We start from the raw sequence: 17,007 nt of genomic DNA, 5'->3' as shown, positions 1-17,007 counted from the left end.
ACTAATTATATCTAGGTAAATTATAATTAATTATTATTAAACATGTTTTCCATCAAGAGAACCAGGAAAGTCCATACTGAGGATACTGATTTGAGGAGGATAGGTGATGTTCAATAAATTAGGTGGCTGCGCAGGGCTGGCTTTGTATCAGCTACCAAGCAGAAGATGTCGACTCTGGGTCTAGATCCCTTCTAATCAGGCTGTGGCGCCTGTAGGCACATTGCTCCCAATGGATAGGGCTGTATGGGAGGAGTGGAGGGTTAGCCTTTGAGTGACCTGTTGACAATCAAGCATAACTCCAAACTGAGTTTTGAAGAGATCTTGCTGTTCAGCTTCTGGATGGTGGTTGAAATGCAAAGTTTGTGGTTGAAAAGGAAAAGATACACAAGATTAAAAAAATGATGGCTGCATCATTGTCCAGATTCTATCCTGAGAGCCCATTTCCCTAGTCCTATATCTAGCTACGATGGGAAAGGCTTGTCCCCCTGGGTGGAGACAGAGTAATTTGAGGTTGAAAAAACCTGGTGCTGGTGTAGCTTAGTTAAAATAAACTGTGGTACTTCAGGTTTGCATCTTTGGATGAAACAAAGAGGGCTGAAGTTCCTTCTAGGTTGGTGGAGCAGAATTACAAGCTCTTACCTTACTATCAAAATTCCACTGTGCATGCCCCTAATACATTTAGCTTGTGAAATTCTATCTATTACTTACTGGTTCATCTGACTTTATAGCATATCTGTGTATATAATCAACCATTTATCATAATTATAAAATAAATTTTAAATTGCTTTCTTAGCATCACCATCACTGGCTCATTCATCCCTGAAAAATGTCCACAAATCTGTGCTAACAGTCCTCAGAGACTGGCAGTGCAGTCTCAACACAGAGAAGAAAAAGAACAAGAAAGACAACATCTCCCTGATACAGGACAAGATGTGGCTTCCACTGTTCACATGAGTAGTCATAGTCTTGATCAAATTCACTCAGATCAAACTTCACAGCTTCAGGAAGTTCCTGAGAGAAACAAAGTGTCGTCATCCAGAGACGAACACCTGCAAACGTGAGCTCCTTACTAAGTGAATCTCAGCTTATATTGTGCAGCCCTCTGTATCCTGTTAAGAGTGTGTGCACACTACAGAATTTAGTTTTGCACTTGCCTGGCTTATTTTAGGCTGGACTGCAAACACTGTGTGTCAGTAATGTACTCTTTTTAAAACAAATAAAATAATTGCAAGTGGGGCGTTGATTTCTTTTCTATAGTTAATGGAAGAAAATATTTGACTAATGAAAGTATAAAATGCAAAAAAGGCTTGTGGAAAAGATTTGGAAGAAGTTCTGTCTGGAGCTTCCAGAAAAAGCAAGATACTGAAATGTGTGGCATCTTTAGATTTGTATAGTTTGCTTTTCTTGAACAGAAATTGAAGCTAGTAAGGATGCTGATTGGTGTTCTGGATGTTCTTCCATGATTCAAAACAAATACACGTCATATGCATGAGTCGAATAGCAAACTATGCACTTTTGTGAATAACATTGGCATATGTTGTGTTCAAATTCAAAGGATGACTTTTTTTCTCTTGCGAAAAAGCGTTGAATAGTGTGGCTCACTTACTGTGCATGATACTTGTTTTACCTGTTTTCAATATTGATGATTCTGAACATTGTATTAGGGAATGTTTCAATAGAGTTTTTATGTCAAGACTAATTGCATGTATCTCTATCTAATACAACAGTTAATCTAATACCACCATAGTCTCCATCAGGAGCTACTTTCTACAAACAATTTCACATTGTATTTCACCACAGTTTTTATATTTTGGAAAAAATGGCTTTGTTTCTACATAGTTTCCTTCGTGTGACTGGGTAAGTCTCATTTGTTGTTTGTATAACCTCTGAGTGGCATGTTTCTTTTTCAGCCCACTTGATTGATGAAGAGGTTTGGGGTGCAAACGAAAATTTGCCCAGCTGTGTGGCTTTGATTGCAATTGATACTTCATGTTTTTACCAACCATCTAATTTTATATTTGGTCTTGTAGATTCGGGCCCAGAACTGCTGTGTCTGATGACGCAGAGTAAGTTGTCTTATGCTCACAGGGTTGCTTTAAACAACTTAAGCTGCATGCTTTCCATACTTACTACTAATTTAAAATGCAGTTGATAAATTATTATTATGCTGTGTTCTGACACATAAATGTTTCAGAATAGCACTTGAAGGTGGAATGCAATATGTGTTCATATTGCAGAAAAGAACTAAAAAAACCAGCATGACACTAATATGCAGCTGCTGCTTTAAAAAACTTGGTGTGATCTTTTCTTACTTGTGGGTTTGCATCACCTCTAATCCATTACTAGTAAGGGAAGTTAGACCTAGATCTGGGAAACGTCTTGGAAAGTTTTGATTCTGGAGTGGTAAATTGAGGAGTGACTATGTATCTAGATGGGTTGAAAAATAAAGTCAAAAGTAGTGTAAATGAAGTCCTTTGGTAATCTCCAAATATTAATTAGGAAAGTAAATCTTAAATTGCTAATTAGTCATGCCTTGCTAAAACCATCTCTTAAATCCCTTCGAGGTTGGGCCTATTATAACCTATACAACTTCACTGGATTTCCTAGTCCCTCACTTTGAGATTTTTCTTAATTTAAGGATAGAGCTGTGATGTAAGGATTTGGTGCTTAGAAGAAAACTCAAGCACATTTTAATCTCAAACAAAAAAACTTCATTTAAAAATAAGTTTATTAGGTGAAAAGTGTAGTTACTTATCACCTCACTTACGAAACTCAAACATTTAAAAGCAAAGAAATGAGTTGTTAGGGACATCTTACGCTGTCCACTTAATAACTAAACCACATTCTTGTCATGTCAACAAAATTCAAACAGCCACCTGAATTCCGACTCAAATTAAATGCTGTTCTTTCATGTGTATAAATATCAACACTACATAGGGGTTTTTTTAAAACAAGCAAATTACATGTAGCATGCTATTATTATGCTAGAGAAAGACATATGTGTTAAGACAAATGTCAGAATTTCAAGTTGTGTATTTTTTTAAATGATCTGTAACTCAGAAATACTGTGAATTTCCTTCTGACTTTGCAGAAAATCTCTCTTTCCATCTCAGAATACATGTGTCAATGTTTAAGCCACATCAGTTTTTAAAATCAGTTATTGGAGTTGCTAAAAGGGGCTTTACAATGGAAAGTGGTTCTACCTAGCCAAGTAGTTTTCTGCCACTCCATAATGTTTTTGTCTGTGAACACCCACATATGTGCATATATTCATATGAGAGAGACTACATGAAGGTGTTCTATGAAGGCTTTATTGGCATGGGTTTGAGATGGTCACATTACTTGAGAATAGCAGTGTTATAAATGAATTATGCTGTTCATTCCAAACTCATGCAGATAAAAATCCTTCACTATCGTCGATTCCAGATATGTCACTTTTTACAGGATAACTATTTTACCAACGTTTTCAGAGATTTTTTGAAAATTTGATTGCATCCTTCCACCTGAAAGCTAAATGTCTTGGCCAGCTGGAATCCAACAGTGCAGGGCTCAGAAGGAGAAAAAAAAAAAACCCCAAAAAACAAATACATCTGAAACACTTCTTAAAATGTATGCTTCTATACATAAATATGCCACAGCTTTTAAGTCCCATTACCTTGAGACCTGTCAGAGAAGCAAGTACTGGGTGTCCAGGTGGGAAACTGGAAACTCTCCTTCCAGTGGCATAAAAACTCCTTTTTTCTAGACCTAGTGGGTTGATAGGTGTCAGACCTTAATCTTGTCATTGGCCCAAGACTGAATATTCCCTGTCCTGGTCCTCAGGACAATGTGGTTTGATGGAAAGAAGGAGGCATTTATCTTGATCACCCCAATAGCCCTACCCAGGTTAGTAGGAAGGACAATACAGCTCTAGGCAGTTGATATCCTCTCTGGGTATGTCTACATTACAATTAAAAACCCACAGCTGGCCTGTGCCAGCTGACTCAAGCTTGAGAGGCTTGGGCTGTGGGGCTGTTTTAATTACAGAGTAGACTCCGGGCTCAGACTGACTCCCAAGCTCTGGGACCCTATAACCTTGCAGGGTCCTAGAGCCTGGTCTCCAGCCCAAGCCCAGAAGTCTGCAATGAACTGCAATGAACCAGCTCCTCAGCCTGAGCCCCAGTCAGCTGGCACAGGCCAGCCGTGGTGTCTAATTGCAGTGTAGACATACTCTCTGTGAAGACCCTGTGTTGCGTTTCTTGAGAAACCTCCACTTGTTAGTAGAGGCCCTAGTAGTGCAGCTCTATTAGGAACTGCCAAGGATACTAGAACTGCTGTGGAGGAGCAGGGCCGTCTCTGGATGCCCCAGTCTTCTGTAGACTTGCTGGGTTCTGGGCTGGACAGCTCCTTCTTTGGGGACAGAGGTCAGCATCATCCTCACTGGAATGGCTTGGGGAAAATTCAGTGTGGGGATATTCCTAGATTTTCACTCTTCTACCAAAGGAGTTGCTCTGAGCTGTTGGCAGAGAAAAACAAGCCTGCTTTCATTCTCTTTCACTTCTCCCTCCCCAGATTCTTGCCATGCACTGGGATTCTCTTCCCCAGGTGCTCTTCCTTCTCTCTCCCACTCACCAGACTTATTCTGCCTATAACCTCATCCACAGTGGAGAAGCGAGGCCTGTTTCAGGGCAGAAGGAGGAAGTGTGAATATCTGTGCTGCTTCCTCCCCCTGCAGGCTTTGCTGGCTACAGCAACCCAAGAGTTGGCTGACACCAACTGAACAGGTGGAGGGAGACATAAAGAATGTTTTGGTCCTGTATTAAGTGGTGAAGAGCAGTAATGACAGGGCATCGTGTTTTAGGGGAAGGTGAAGAGCCATTTCATTTTAAGTGCCCAGGCATTAGAGCTGTCAGATTTTGGCTATAGGGTGGAAGTTGGTAAGGGTATGTCTACACTTAAAATGCTACAGCAACGCAGCTGCAACACTGTAATGCTTCAGCGTAGACGCAACTTACACTGACAGGAGAGGCTGTTCCATTGGCATAGGTAATCCACCTCCCCAAGAGGCGGTAGCTAAGTTGAAGAAAGAATTCTTCTATCAAACTAGCACTGTCTATGCCAGTGGTTAGGTCAGGATAGCTATGCCCTTTCAGGGGTGTGGATTTTTCACACCCCTGAGGGAGGTAGCTATTCCATTGTAAATTCCTAGTATAGACCAGGCCTAAGACATTTCTCGTCCCTGCCTTTCCCCTCTGCCAGGTTTGCACCAATGCTGCTGACCAGCCCCATCTCCCCTGAAAAGAAGGCTGACAGTTCTTGGTAGCATGACAGTTTAGTGTTGATTTTAGGTTTATACTTCACCAGGAACCTGACAGGCCCATGTGAGCTGAGATGTGCTTGTTTACTTCAATTTTATTCTCTGGCGGGCAGCACACTTTATTTAAAAAAAAAAAAAAAAAAAAAAAAGTGAGTCTTGACATGTCTATAAAACTATAATGCAACCACATAATGAGTATCCTGTCTACACATTTCTAACAGATAATCATTTTCTTTCTTATAAAATGTTATTCACCATATTCTCATTTAAATGGTGTACTATGAAGTCATTGGGGTTTGTCTTACCAGAGATTTATGATGATCCTGAATTAGCTATTTCAGCCCTTTATTTGTGTTTATGGTATTTGGGCTTCTTTGAAGCAGATGAAAAAAAATGTGGTACCATTCTCAAGAACAACTCTAAATTAGGAGAATAACATAAGAGGCTTGAAAATAAGTGACGTCAATGCTAGGACACAGCCCACCAGAAAATATCTGTAGTCTAGGCAAGCTCTTCGCAGTGATATGTCCAGGTCTGTGGGAGAACACCAGATTCAATAGAAAGGTCAGTCTGCTGTCACTGAATCCCAAACTTCCAAAAAGAACTTGGGCTACTAGCTACAGAACTTCCTTACAGGTGGAGAACTCATGACAGTATGTATTTGACTTTGCATGATCCAATGCTCCCTCTTCTTTTCCCCCGTTCTCTTTCCAGCACACAGTTGCATGGCAGCCAGGAGTTAAGCTAGCTCCATCGAATAGACGATTGAATGGGAGATGCCACCCATCTCTTGAATGGGGTGTTTGATTATTTTTTAAATTATAAATGAGGAGAAGAATGCTATGGGGAACTTCTTCCCTAATGCCATTTTCAGTTGATGAGAGAAAAACGTTTTATCTTTGAACAGTAGTTCATGGTCCAGGTTTCTTTTCCTTGCTTTCAAGATAATTCTTCTCAGGAAGAGAAGACTATTTATGCCAATCCAGGGCCTGTTCCACTACAGCAAAGGGGATAAATAGCTTTCCTTAAATATATTATGTGTGGTGCTATTAGTCAGAGCAGAGCACAGTACCTTAAAAGGCAGCTCCTCCATACTTCTCCCTCTGAGAACCTGACTAATGCTGGGAGGGAAAGCTAGCTTCTCCATTATGCCTCCCTGTGTAGAAGTATTTGCCCAATTGCCATATGTTACAGGACTTAATTCCCAAGTACCGTGTGACAGAGAAGCTGGCAGAATTAGATACTGTTGGCAAGGGGGCAATTGGAATGAATAATCAGGCATTCGGGGGACTCTTTTTACTCCTCTGAATGAGAATTCTTTGCGTCTGCAGGACTTGGGAGGCTTATGAAACTCCTTTGGACCACTTGCCAGAGATTGCTAATTTCTGTTATCTAAGGCCTTATTTATAAGAGTTCACAAACTTCTTAAATTGTAGTAAATCATCAGAGGTGACAATATTTCCGTGTTAAAATTTTAAAAATCCTCCACGCTCCAAATTAAATTTTTGAAATGTCCCTTAGCGCATGGCATTTCTTTAGTTAGTTAAATAAAACAAACAAACCGTATAGCCTTTTAGACTTTAGTATTTAACAGTGCCCCGTTCTGGAGTAACACAACCCTTAAATTACACTCAATGAGGAATCACTAGGGTTTCTGCTCAGCTCTCTGTGTTTTTCAAAATCGTTAGTAAGCTTAATAATAACTTATGCTCGCTGTACATAACTAAGGGTTATAGGGTGTGTTCTGTGTCTATGGGTAACTTCCATTAGTGTGGATAGGAATTATGGGTGTGCCCTCTCCATGCGTTAATGGAAGACTATAAAAACATTTATTTATTTTTTCCTTGGAAAAAGATTAATTTGCATCTTGTTTCTTCGGATATAGATTTGAACTAAACCTACACATACACAACAGTCTTCATTACTGAATTTGTAGACTGTTTTTAAAATTGTATACATAGATAAGTATGTGCACTGTTGCTTGCAATTTTAACCATTTTATCTTCATTCTGCTTCTGCTGCTGATTGGCTCATTCTAGCTATAGATGGGTTTTTTGAACAATGCTGTGGAATTACCTCATGGAACTGCATGGCTTATTGTTTTAATGGCACAAATGAGGTAGTGTTTTGCAAGTACCAGGCACTGCAAAAAATAATATACTTAGTATCTTCATGTGAATGTCTTTAAACAAAATTAATATACTGTAATATGTGATGTACTGTAATATGTAACTATGACCTTTTAACTCTCCAAAGATAAGAACAGAAATATAAAGAAATAGTTGTGGACTAGATCATGACTGCAGTACAGTGTTTGTACCTTTCCTTTCTTAGAACAGATGTATTAATAGCTCACTGCTGATAATATTGTGGTTCTTCATGAAAAGTAAACTATAACATGCCCATTCATACTTCATGCATTTTCCAGGGCAGACTCTCACAGCTTACTTACCATTGGCATTTAACCTGCAATGCTGCGTATAATACTGTACCTCTCAAACCTCTCTTGTTTTGTTATAAAATAAAATCCAGTCTCTGCTAGAGAGAGAGAAATTGGAGGTATCTTCTCAAAAGTGATTCAGGAAGAGAGCTTCAGAAAGTTCGGCATTTTAAAGTGGCTCTGAATAGAGTATTTTTAAGACATTCTCAAATTTTTAATCCTATTAATGGAGGACAAGTGATAATGGAAAAAAAAAGATGCTATCTAATATTAAAAACAAGGGATAATTGAGAAGGGTGGTGCTAATGTGCCTGCAGTTATACATGGAACTCATGTGGAAACCGATAAGTCCTTTTGATATATACTCTGATGTTTGGACGCTTCCAAAGAGACATGTATTTGATTTTGTTCTAGCACCTTCACGTGAGCTAGGTTTAAAACATTTAATCAGTGTAAACTAATGATCTGCTTATTGTCCATCCTTTGTTTAGGAGTGTGAGTATGTTTGACATGAGGTGTGAAGATGAAGCTGTGATGCAGCCTCACAGCAAGGCTCGCCATGAAAAACTACAGCATATTCACAATCAACTGAAAGAGGATGAGGATAGATGGCAAGATGTGAGTACAGCATAATGTCGCCTCCAACAACAGCACTTGTCACTCCAGTAATGTATAAAATGAATCTGCTAAATCCAGATTCACTGTGTAAATCTCTTCAACAAAACAATCTGGAGTGAGGTTTTCAGGATTAGGATTGCCGCTAAACATAAGTGCCTGCAGTTCATCTGGCATTGGATGACATGAGGCTCTGTCAAGTTTTTCTGTTTGAAAAAGCTGCTCTTGCTTCCTGGAAAGCTTTGGAAAATGCTGTGGCTGGGAACAGTTCTGCTTATGCTCTTATCTGTTTTTCTTAAGTAAAAATTCTTGCTCAAATCCATAAATAACAAAAAGCAAAACTAAACAATACAGAAGGACCCCAGAATGGGCACAGTGCTAATAAATCTGAATAAATGAAGTGTTATGCTTATAACATGCAGACAAGATAATGGTGGATGATTAAAATTTTTCAGTCCAATCCCAGGCAACAAAATTACCCCCAAAGTTTGATTCACTTAAAAGTAAAATGCAACTCCCCCTCCACCCCCCATAAATGCCCTCAAAACACCCCCTGTGCGCTCCCTCATGTATTGGTGCTGATTTCAACAAATCACTGTAAACTCAGACATTCAAGAAAGCATTGAAACAGGGTATAAGTAAATCAGCACCAAAGGGTTTAATACATATTCACTTTAGGAGCACTGGTTCTAAATGATTAATTTTGAATATCCTGTTCTTAAGATTTTTTTTCATTGTAAAGCAATTGATACAGTCCCTTCCTTATATATATATATATATATATATATATATATATATATATATATATATATATATATATAAAAACACTATTTGTGAACATTTGAGAGGCTGCTTTTAGTAAAAGTTTAATAAATACTAAAAATAGTTGGTTTATAAAACTAAGAACTGATTAGTGCAATAGATGCAGCATGGCAATAGCCTACTGATATTGGGGTGGGGGTGTAAGTCCATATCAACTGGGGTTACCCAATAAAGATTTAATCCTTCTGACTTGTATTTTTTCATTTGAGAAGTCTTGGGACTCTGCTGAAATACAAAGCACCCTGAGCTACTGTATATGAATTTTCTGGACCGTCTCTTGATACTGCATACTACAGCTTTAATATTTAAGAACTACTATAAATTCCCTTATTCAGTGTCCTTGGCATCCTAAGAACAGGGTCAGGACATTGTTTGTATTCATGGTGCATTATTGTTCTTGATGAATCCACTTGCTAGTATATGCCCATGGAGTAAGTTTGCTAGAGATTTGCAGTTTCATAGATTTCAGTTGCTTTCTTTCTAGCTCTGCTGATTTAAAATAAGAAAGCTTAAAACAAATTATATCCATTTTTTTCTCTGTTGCAAAAAGAGGAGGGGAGGCAGTTATGTTGTGAAATTTGCTAAAGGAAAAACTAATTTCTAAACAGACAGTACTGGGAGTACATAAATAAGTAAAGGTTTTACTGCTTCAACAGGAATAATTAGTAACAGGAAAACAAGAGAGTACCACGTTTGAAGAAAGGGATTGTGGACTGAAATATATGTGGATCGTGTGAAGAACTGCTTTAATGAGCGTTCCCTTGAGTATAACATCAGTATCTTGCTGATTGAAGCTAAATTAAAAGTAACAGTGTGTATTCTTGTTTTTAATAAAGTAAATTATGCTTATAGGACCTTCTGATAGTTTACTGATAAATTCAATTAAGATATTTTTTCTTTGAGGGCTTGCTCATGTCCATTCCATTGTTGGTGTGTGTGGTGCTGGAAGTTTTTCCCTCGCGGTATCTGTAGGGGACTGTTTCTGGCGCCCTCTGGAGTGGTGCACGTATGTGCCAGTATATGGGGTGCTGCCGGCCTCCTCTGTCCCTCGGTTCCTTCTTACTGCCAGTGACAGTGTGGGAATGTCTCCTTGCTTTGTAAGCTTTCCTGTCTCTGTTTCTAGTAGTGAACTTGTTGTATATAGAATAATTCCCTTAGTGTAAAGTTAGAAATAGTTAGTCCCGTACGGGACTCAGCCTAGGAGCGGGACATGTACGTTGTTCGACATGCAAGATTCAGGCTGCCTCCTCTCCATGTGTGGCTTGCGTCAGTTACTCCCCAGCCAGACATTACATAGACGAGGTCATCACAGTCCCTCTGCGGGTACTTACCTCTCTGCAGTGGTGGTCTGACCCAATTCTGGTGTTGGAAGATGTGCCGTTCGCGAGCCCATGACCTTGATTTCAGATATGTCCGACCTCGGTTGGGGAGCACATCTTGGTATGCTGCGGACTCAAGGGTGATGGCTTCGAAAGAAGATTGCATATAAACATCAGGGAGCTTAGAGCCATCTGCATTGCTTGCAGTGTCTTCCTTTCCCAACTATCTGGCCGGGTGGTGCAAGTGTTGACGGACAACATGGCTCCCATGTTCTACGTCAACAGGTAGGGGGGAACTTGATCGTCGGCTCTGCGCCAGGAGGTCCTCCATCTGTGGGACTTCTGCATCCAGCATGCAATCCACCTGGAACTCTTGCACCTCCCCGGCATCTGGAACATGCTGGTGCATTGCCTCAGGAGGTCGTCTTTCTTGCACCATGAGTGGTCCCTTCACTCGGAGGTTGTCAGAATGCTCTTCCAGAAGTGGGGAGCTCCCCGAGTGGATCTATTTGCCACCAGACAGGATAGAAAGTATCATCAGTTTTGTTCTCTGCAAGGCCTTGGCAGAGGCTTACTATCCAACGCCTTTCTCCTGTCTTGGTCAGGGGACCTGATGTACGCCTTCCTGCCAATTCTGCTCATCATCAAAGTCCTCTCAAAAATCAACAGGGACAAGGCACAGGTCATTATGATTGCTCCAGCATGGCCTCACCAGCATTGATTTGGCATGCTCGTGGATCTGACTGTTGCAGCCCGATGGCCACTTCCCAGTCACCCAGACTCCTACTCTCACAGGATCACAGTCGACTCCTGCACTAGAACTTCGCCTCTTTCCACCTCACAGCTTGGATGCTGCGTGGCTGAATCCAGAGGAACAAGCCTGCTTTAGTCAGGCACAGCAAGTTCTCTTGGAGAACAGAGAGCCGTCCACCGGAGCAACTTACCTGGCAAAGTGGAAGCGTTTCTCCTGCTGGTTGTCGGAGGGGAATATCTCCCCAACCCAGTTGGCTCTGCAGTCCACCCTAGATTACCTGCTTCACTTAAAACACCAAGGTCTCACCTTCTCTTCGATCAAGGTGCACCTAGCTGCCATATTGCCCTTCCATCCTCACATCCATAGTAGATTGGTGTTCTCGCATGAGATGTCAATCAGATTCCTGAAAGGCCTTGAAAGACTCTTTCGACCGGTCCGGGACCCGGTTCCCCAATGGAACCTCAACCTGGTCGTCTTCAGGCTCACGGGTCCGCCCTTTTAACCTATGGCTTCTTATTCCCTTTCCCACTTGTCGTGGAAGGTTGCATTCCTTGTAGCTATTACCCCGGTGAGATGTGTCTCCGAAATGAAAGCCCTCACTTCGAGTCCCCGTACACGGGGTCTAGTTGCGGCCCCATCTGGCCTTCCTGACAAAGGTGGTGTCGCACTTCCATGTCAACCGGGATATCTTCCTCCCGGCGTTCTGTCCAAAGCCTTAAATGACCAATGAGGAGAGGCAGCTGGACACTCAGATGTCAGGCGTGCCCTGGCATTCTACCTGGAACGCACCAAGCAGATCGACCCAGCTCTTTATCGCAATAGCTGACAGGATGAAGGCCTTCTGGTGTCCTCTCAGAGGATTTCAAATTGGATCACCATCTGCATCCCTACTTGTTACGAGTTGGTGAGTTACCGATGGTGAAGGCTCACTCGACTAGGGCTAAGGCATCTTCGGCTGCCTTCCTGATACACATCCCTATCCAGGACAGCTGCAGGGCTGCGACCTGGTCTTCAGTACACATGTTCACCACACATTATGCCATTACCCAGCAAGTGAGAGATGATGCTGGATTTGGCAGAGCTGTGTTGCAATCAACACATCCATGAACTCCTACCTGCCTCCGGTGGCACTGCTTGGGAGTCACCTACAATGGAATGGACACAAGAAAGCACTCGAAGAAGAAAAGACGGTTACCTTTCATAACTGGTGTTCTTTGAGATGTGTTCATGTCGATTCCGTGACCTACCCTCCTTCCCCTCTGCATGCCACTCCAGAGGGTGCCAGAGCCGGTCCCCTATGGATACCACTGAGGGAAAAACTTCCGGCACTGGCGAGCACACACACCACAATGGAATGGACATGAGCAAAGCAACACATCTCAAAGAACGATAGCTACGAAAGGTAACCATCTTTTCTGGGCTAGAGTGCCATTTAGAAAACTATAGTTCATGAAATAATGTTTGAAACAAGTATCTGCATAGTAATGCTGATTTTCTTTTAAACTATAACTTGCTAAAGATACTTGAAATATTTTCTGTACACTAATTTTGTAATGGTGTTAAACTAGTTGTCAAAGTGACCAATATGTCCTTCCTATTGTTTATATATGAATATCAAGCTGTTTTCTTAAAATAAAATTTGGCTGTGTAATATTTGACCGCAAAATAGTTTTATAGCTTTGTAACATTGCCTTACTGATTTTACAGTGTTCATAACATTCTAGTATCTAATGTAGGGACAGATCTTCTTCCATAGTCCTCTGTGGCCACAAAAGGCTCTGAATTCATGAACCAAAGAGGATGCAAGGACCTTATGACATGGGTTGTGTTTTGAGGTTTTCGTCACCCCAGTGCATGGCTACTTTGTTCACAAAGGGATGGAACAGTTAGTGAATCTTCAGAGTTGTGGATATACTAACCAACTTATAGGTGGAGAAGTTGCAAAGCAACAAGGGAGGTTACTACCCTGAGGCTGCAACAGGGGGTAGAAGAACAGGCCTGCTGACCTCCTGTGATGCAGGAGGAGGATTTCATTCTCTTGAATCACTCTGATTTCCACCCTCCAACACTCGCTCTATACCAAATCTGTTTATTCTTCATGCTGTAGCGACCAGGGTTTTCCCCATAGTCATTAGGATGAAGACTAAAGATGAATATGCTGATCTTTGGATAACTGGACTTCTCAATGTTTTCAGTTAATATAGGACTGCAGCACCAGAAAGTCATAACAGGCCCATCACAAATTAAGATTAGTGACATGACCAATAGGGAAAAAATGAACTGGCAAAGATGCGGAAACTATAGTGAAACCCAATGACAGAAATAGTCAACCATTTTTTTTATTTTTAAAAAATTATAATTTCCTTTATAACTTTTTTAAAATTAAGGATTGTTACACTGTTGGCCATTTAGGTATGTGAAATCAGTCTACAGCTGGAGTCATTCAGCTGTCGATTGAGGTGTTCCTCTATTGGTTAAGTAACAGCCTCACAGCTGAACATTTCTGTGACTAGTGTTCTAAAGCTCTGAATCTGCACATGTCTTCCCTTCTGGTATAGGATCTGGCACGGTGGAAAAGTCGGAGAAGAAGCGCTTCACAGGACCTAATTAAAAAAGAAGCAGAGAGAAAGAAGATGGAAAGATTATTGAGTGGCGGTGATGGAATAAGTGAGCGAAGGAAAAGTATCAAGACTTACAGAGAAATTGTGGAGGAGAAGTAGGTTGTTCTACGGAAGTGCAGTTGCATATTTAAGAATACTGAGTGTTTTGTGTTGCTGTTGCTCTACTTGTAGCGGGGACATCATGCCTGAGGAAAGAAATGAGCTACTCTTACAGTTACACATAATCACTGTAGTGTGGATTGTAGAGGAGAATTTGACCCAAATTTCACCTCAGGCTTGGTGCACATGGGTAATTCTCTGTGTTAATCTTTGCATGGTAATCTTTCTTATGTTGCCTCCCACACAGAGAGAGAAGAGAAAAGGAGCTGTATGAAGCCTACAAGAATGCCAGGTCACATGAGGAGGCGGAGAGCATTCTCCAACAATACATTGAAAGGTTCACCATTAGCGAAGCTGTCCTTGAACGTTTGGAGATGCCAAAAATTCTGGAAAGAAGCCATTCAGTGGAGCCAAATTCATCATCGCCACCGAAGGACCCAAATCCTATGAGATACTTACGGCAACAATCTCTGCCTCCTCCAAAATACACTGCCACGATTGAAGCAACCATTGTTCCCATCAACGAATCAGAAGCCACTGTTTCAACAGGCCAAACATCTCCAAGCAAAACTGTTGTCTCCAAGGCTGTGCCTATGCTGACACCCAAGCCTTATGCACAACCCAAAAACACGCACCAGGTCTTGAAAACATTTAAGGTAGGATGCCTTGCACTGGTCAAAATCAATTAAATGCCAAAGGAACACCAACATATGTCACGTGAATTCATAAATGTGAAAGGCAATTTAGGCTTAAGGAATATGGGAAGCAACATACCCATACATTACAAAATTCATCATTTTGTTTTTTTGTGGTGAGAGAAAAACGGATGTGGGGTATTGGCAGCTTTGCCTATTATTAAGGTTGCCTCACACTTACATTATAAGACTCTGTTTTTAGTTGCTTATAACTTTGTGAATCTTTAACCATTCAGACTGAAATTTTCCATGCCAGATGTGTGCCTCAGGTTGAATTTTTTACCTCGCTGTATTCAAACCCTGCTCTGAAGACAGGCGTATTAATTTCCTTATAGGCTGTTTTATGTCTTTTCTGTGGTGATGTACTGTCCGAGTGTTTCATGAATATTAGTGGATTTATTTTCACAACACCTTGTTGAGATGAAGGGGTATTATTATCCCCATTTTATAGATGGGGAAATGGGGCACAGAGAAATTTAAGGTAAAATATTCATTAATTCTGAATGCCCAAGGTAAGATGCTAAGGACCTGATTTTTCAGAGTTCTTAGCATTATCGAGCACTTTAAACATTCAAAACACTATTGACTTGATCAGCCTCTTGAAGTTTGAATTTTACAGCTCCTCTTGCATGACACATGGATTTTTCTCTGGCTTCTGATCCTGACTATTTTAAAAAAATTCATAGGATGAAAATAAAGGGAAGAAGCAGGTATATGTGGACAAACTAAAGAGAACACGCTAAGTCTGCTCAGATCTTAGCTGCCCGCTTTATGCGGGACAGTGTGATCTATCTCAGTAAGAATTATCCAAAAAAGAATTGTTATACAATTGCTTTACCCTGTTTAAATTAAAACACTGATATATTTATGATGCTTTGCCATGATGACAGTGTGTTGACTAGCTCCAGATCAGGAGGAGGGGAATATGTTTGTTTAACTCTGCAACCAGGGCATCTGTTCTGATCATTCAAACATTTGCTTTCCCTCCCTATGTAAATAGAGAAATGTTTTAGTCTAAACAGAGACACGAAAATGGATGGCTTAACTACCCAGTATTTTTCTGGCTTTTTTATTTTTAAAAGCTTTCATGAGCTGTCTAGTAGATAATACAACAAAATCCCAAAGGACTTGTGGGTTCAAGACCTGCCAACATTTGTATTCAGAATTAAACTGTGAGTAGTAATGACGTGGGCAGACGATGGTGGTTGTAGGAGAGATGGGGAGGTTCTTTTTTTATTGTATAGTGATAACATTTGACATGCACACTAAAATCTGCTGGGTCGCGCTGTTGCTTTTCCCCATTTAAGGCCAATTTTTGTAAGGTGCTAAGCACTTTCAACTCTCAATGCCTTCACTGGGACTTGAGGGCACTGAGCATCTCACAAAAAATACCCACTCCCTGGCAGCGTTTGGCCTTAAATGAATTTCCCTAATATACAGAGCAGAGCCTTGACTGATCATACAAACAGGAAAAGTCAGCAGAAAGAGCAGTTTGCTCTTGGTCCAGAGTTGGTTGTGTATGCCAAGTTGAGTTGCTATCCAGGAGGGTTCTACCCAAACTGTTGACTAAAAAAAGTAAACCAAGGGTAGCTGAATGAAGAAAGATTGAGAGGTGAGGGAAACTATGCCACTTTAAATGTTTCAGTTTATTGAAAAGACCTGTTCCTTGTCCTTCACATTCTTTGCATCGATTTTTAATAGTATTCTAAAGCACAGTGTTCCAAGGAATGGCTTGCATCTGAATTTGTACTTAAATTTGTATTTATATGGTACTTATAGATTAGCCATTTCAAAACATTTCACATGGTCCATGCTACCAATCTCTTATGTGGCATTGATCTGTGTAATCTCTTTGCCAGCAGTAACAGCCTTTATTGCCCAGAAGTCCAATTTTCCCTCAAACACCTTTTCACTTTCTTCCCATGATGCTCCTTATTGATGGATGGAGCCCCCTTTAAACAAATCTGCAAAACCACTACATTATCCTCCTTCAAATCTCTTCTTAAAACTCAATTTGCCTTCATGCCTGCAAAACACTCAACTATAGCTAAGCAGCTGATGTGCTGTGACTGCTGCTTATTATGCTGATCATAACATCAGCTCACGGTTACCTTGCACTTTCCCTGTCTACTGTATCCATCTGTTGTGTCTCATCATACTTAGCTTGTAAGTTCTGTGGGGCAGAGACCTTCTTCCCTATATGTACGTACAGTGACTTACACAATGGGGCCCTGATCCTGACTGGACCCTTTAGGTGCTACCCTAATTCAAAATCTAATAGTGGTATTAATAAATGTGAACTTTGTTTTTAAAAAGTCATGAGTTAAAGGAAAGTCAGTGACATGA

At 40.7% G+C, this 17,007-nt stretch overlaps 1 protein-coding gene across 15 annotated transcripts in view; it reads left to right on the top strand.

Moving 5' to 3' along the window:
- The window catches only part of LIMCH1 (LIM and calponin homology domains 1), a 311,947-nt gene that overhangs the window by 230,978 nt on the left and 63,962 nt on the right, over positions 1 to 17,007 (top strand). For 12 of the 15 annotated variants that reach the window (XM_034771939.1, XM_034771942.1, XM_034771938.1 and 9 more), the window contains 4 exons: positions 794 to 1,057; positions 8,228 to 8,354; positions 13,805 to 13,962; positions 14,214 to 14,622. In XM_034771939.1, the coding sequence (XP_034627830.1) occupies positions 794 to 1,057; positions 8,228 to 8,354; positions 13,805 to 13,962; positions 14,214 to 14,622 (958 nt within the window). Of the gene's footprint in view, positions 1 to 793; positions 1,058 to 2,030; positions 2,067 to 8,227; positions 8,355 to 13,804; positions 13,963 to 14,213; positions 14,623 to 17,007 lie in introns of all 15 variants that reach the window. The other 3 variants (XM_034771952.1, XM_034771954.1, XM_034771953.1) reach the window with 2 other exon arrangements.

This window comes from Trachemys scripta, chromosome 5, assembly GCF_013100865.1.
Source record: "Trachemys scripta elegans isolate TJP31775 chromosome 5, CAS_Tse_1.0, whole genome shotgun sequence".
Classification (NCBI taxonomy): Eukaryota; Metazoa; Chordata; order Testudines; family Emydidae; genus Trachemys; species Trachemys scripta.
Note: the sequence above shows the minus strand (reverse complement) of the source record. Positions and strands in the feature narration are given on the sequence as shown.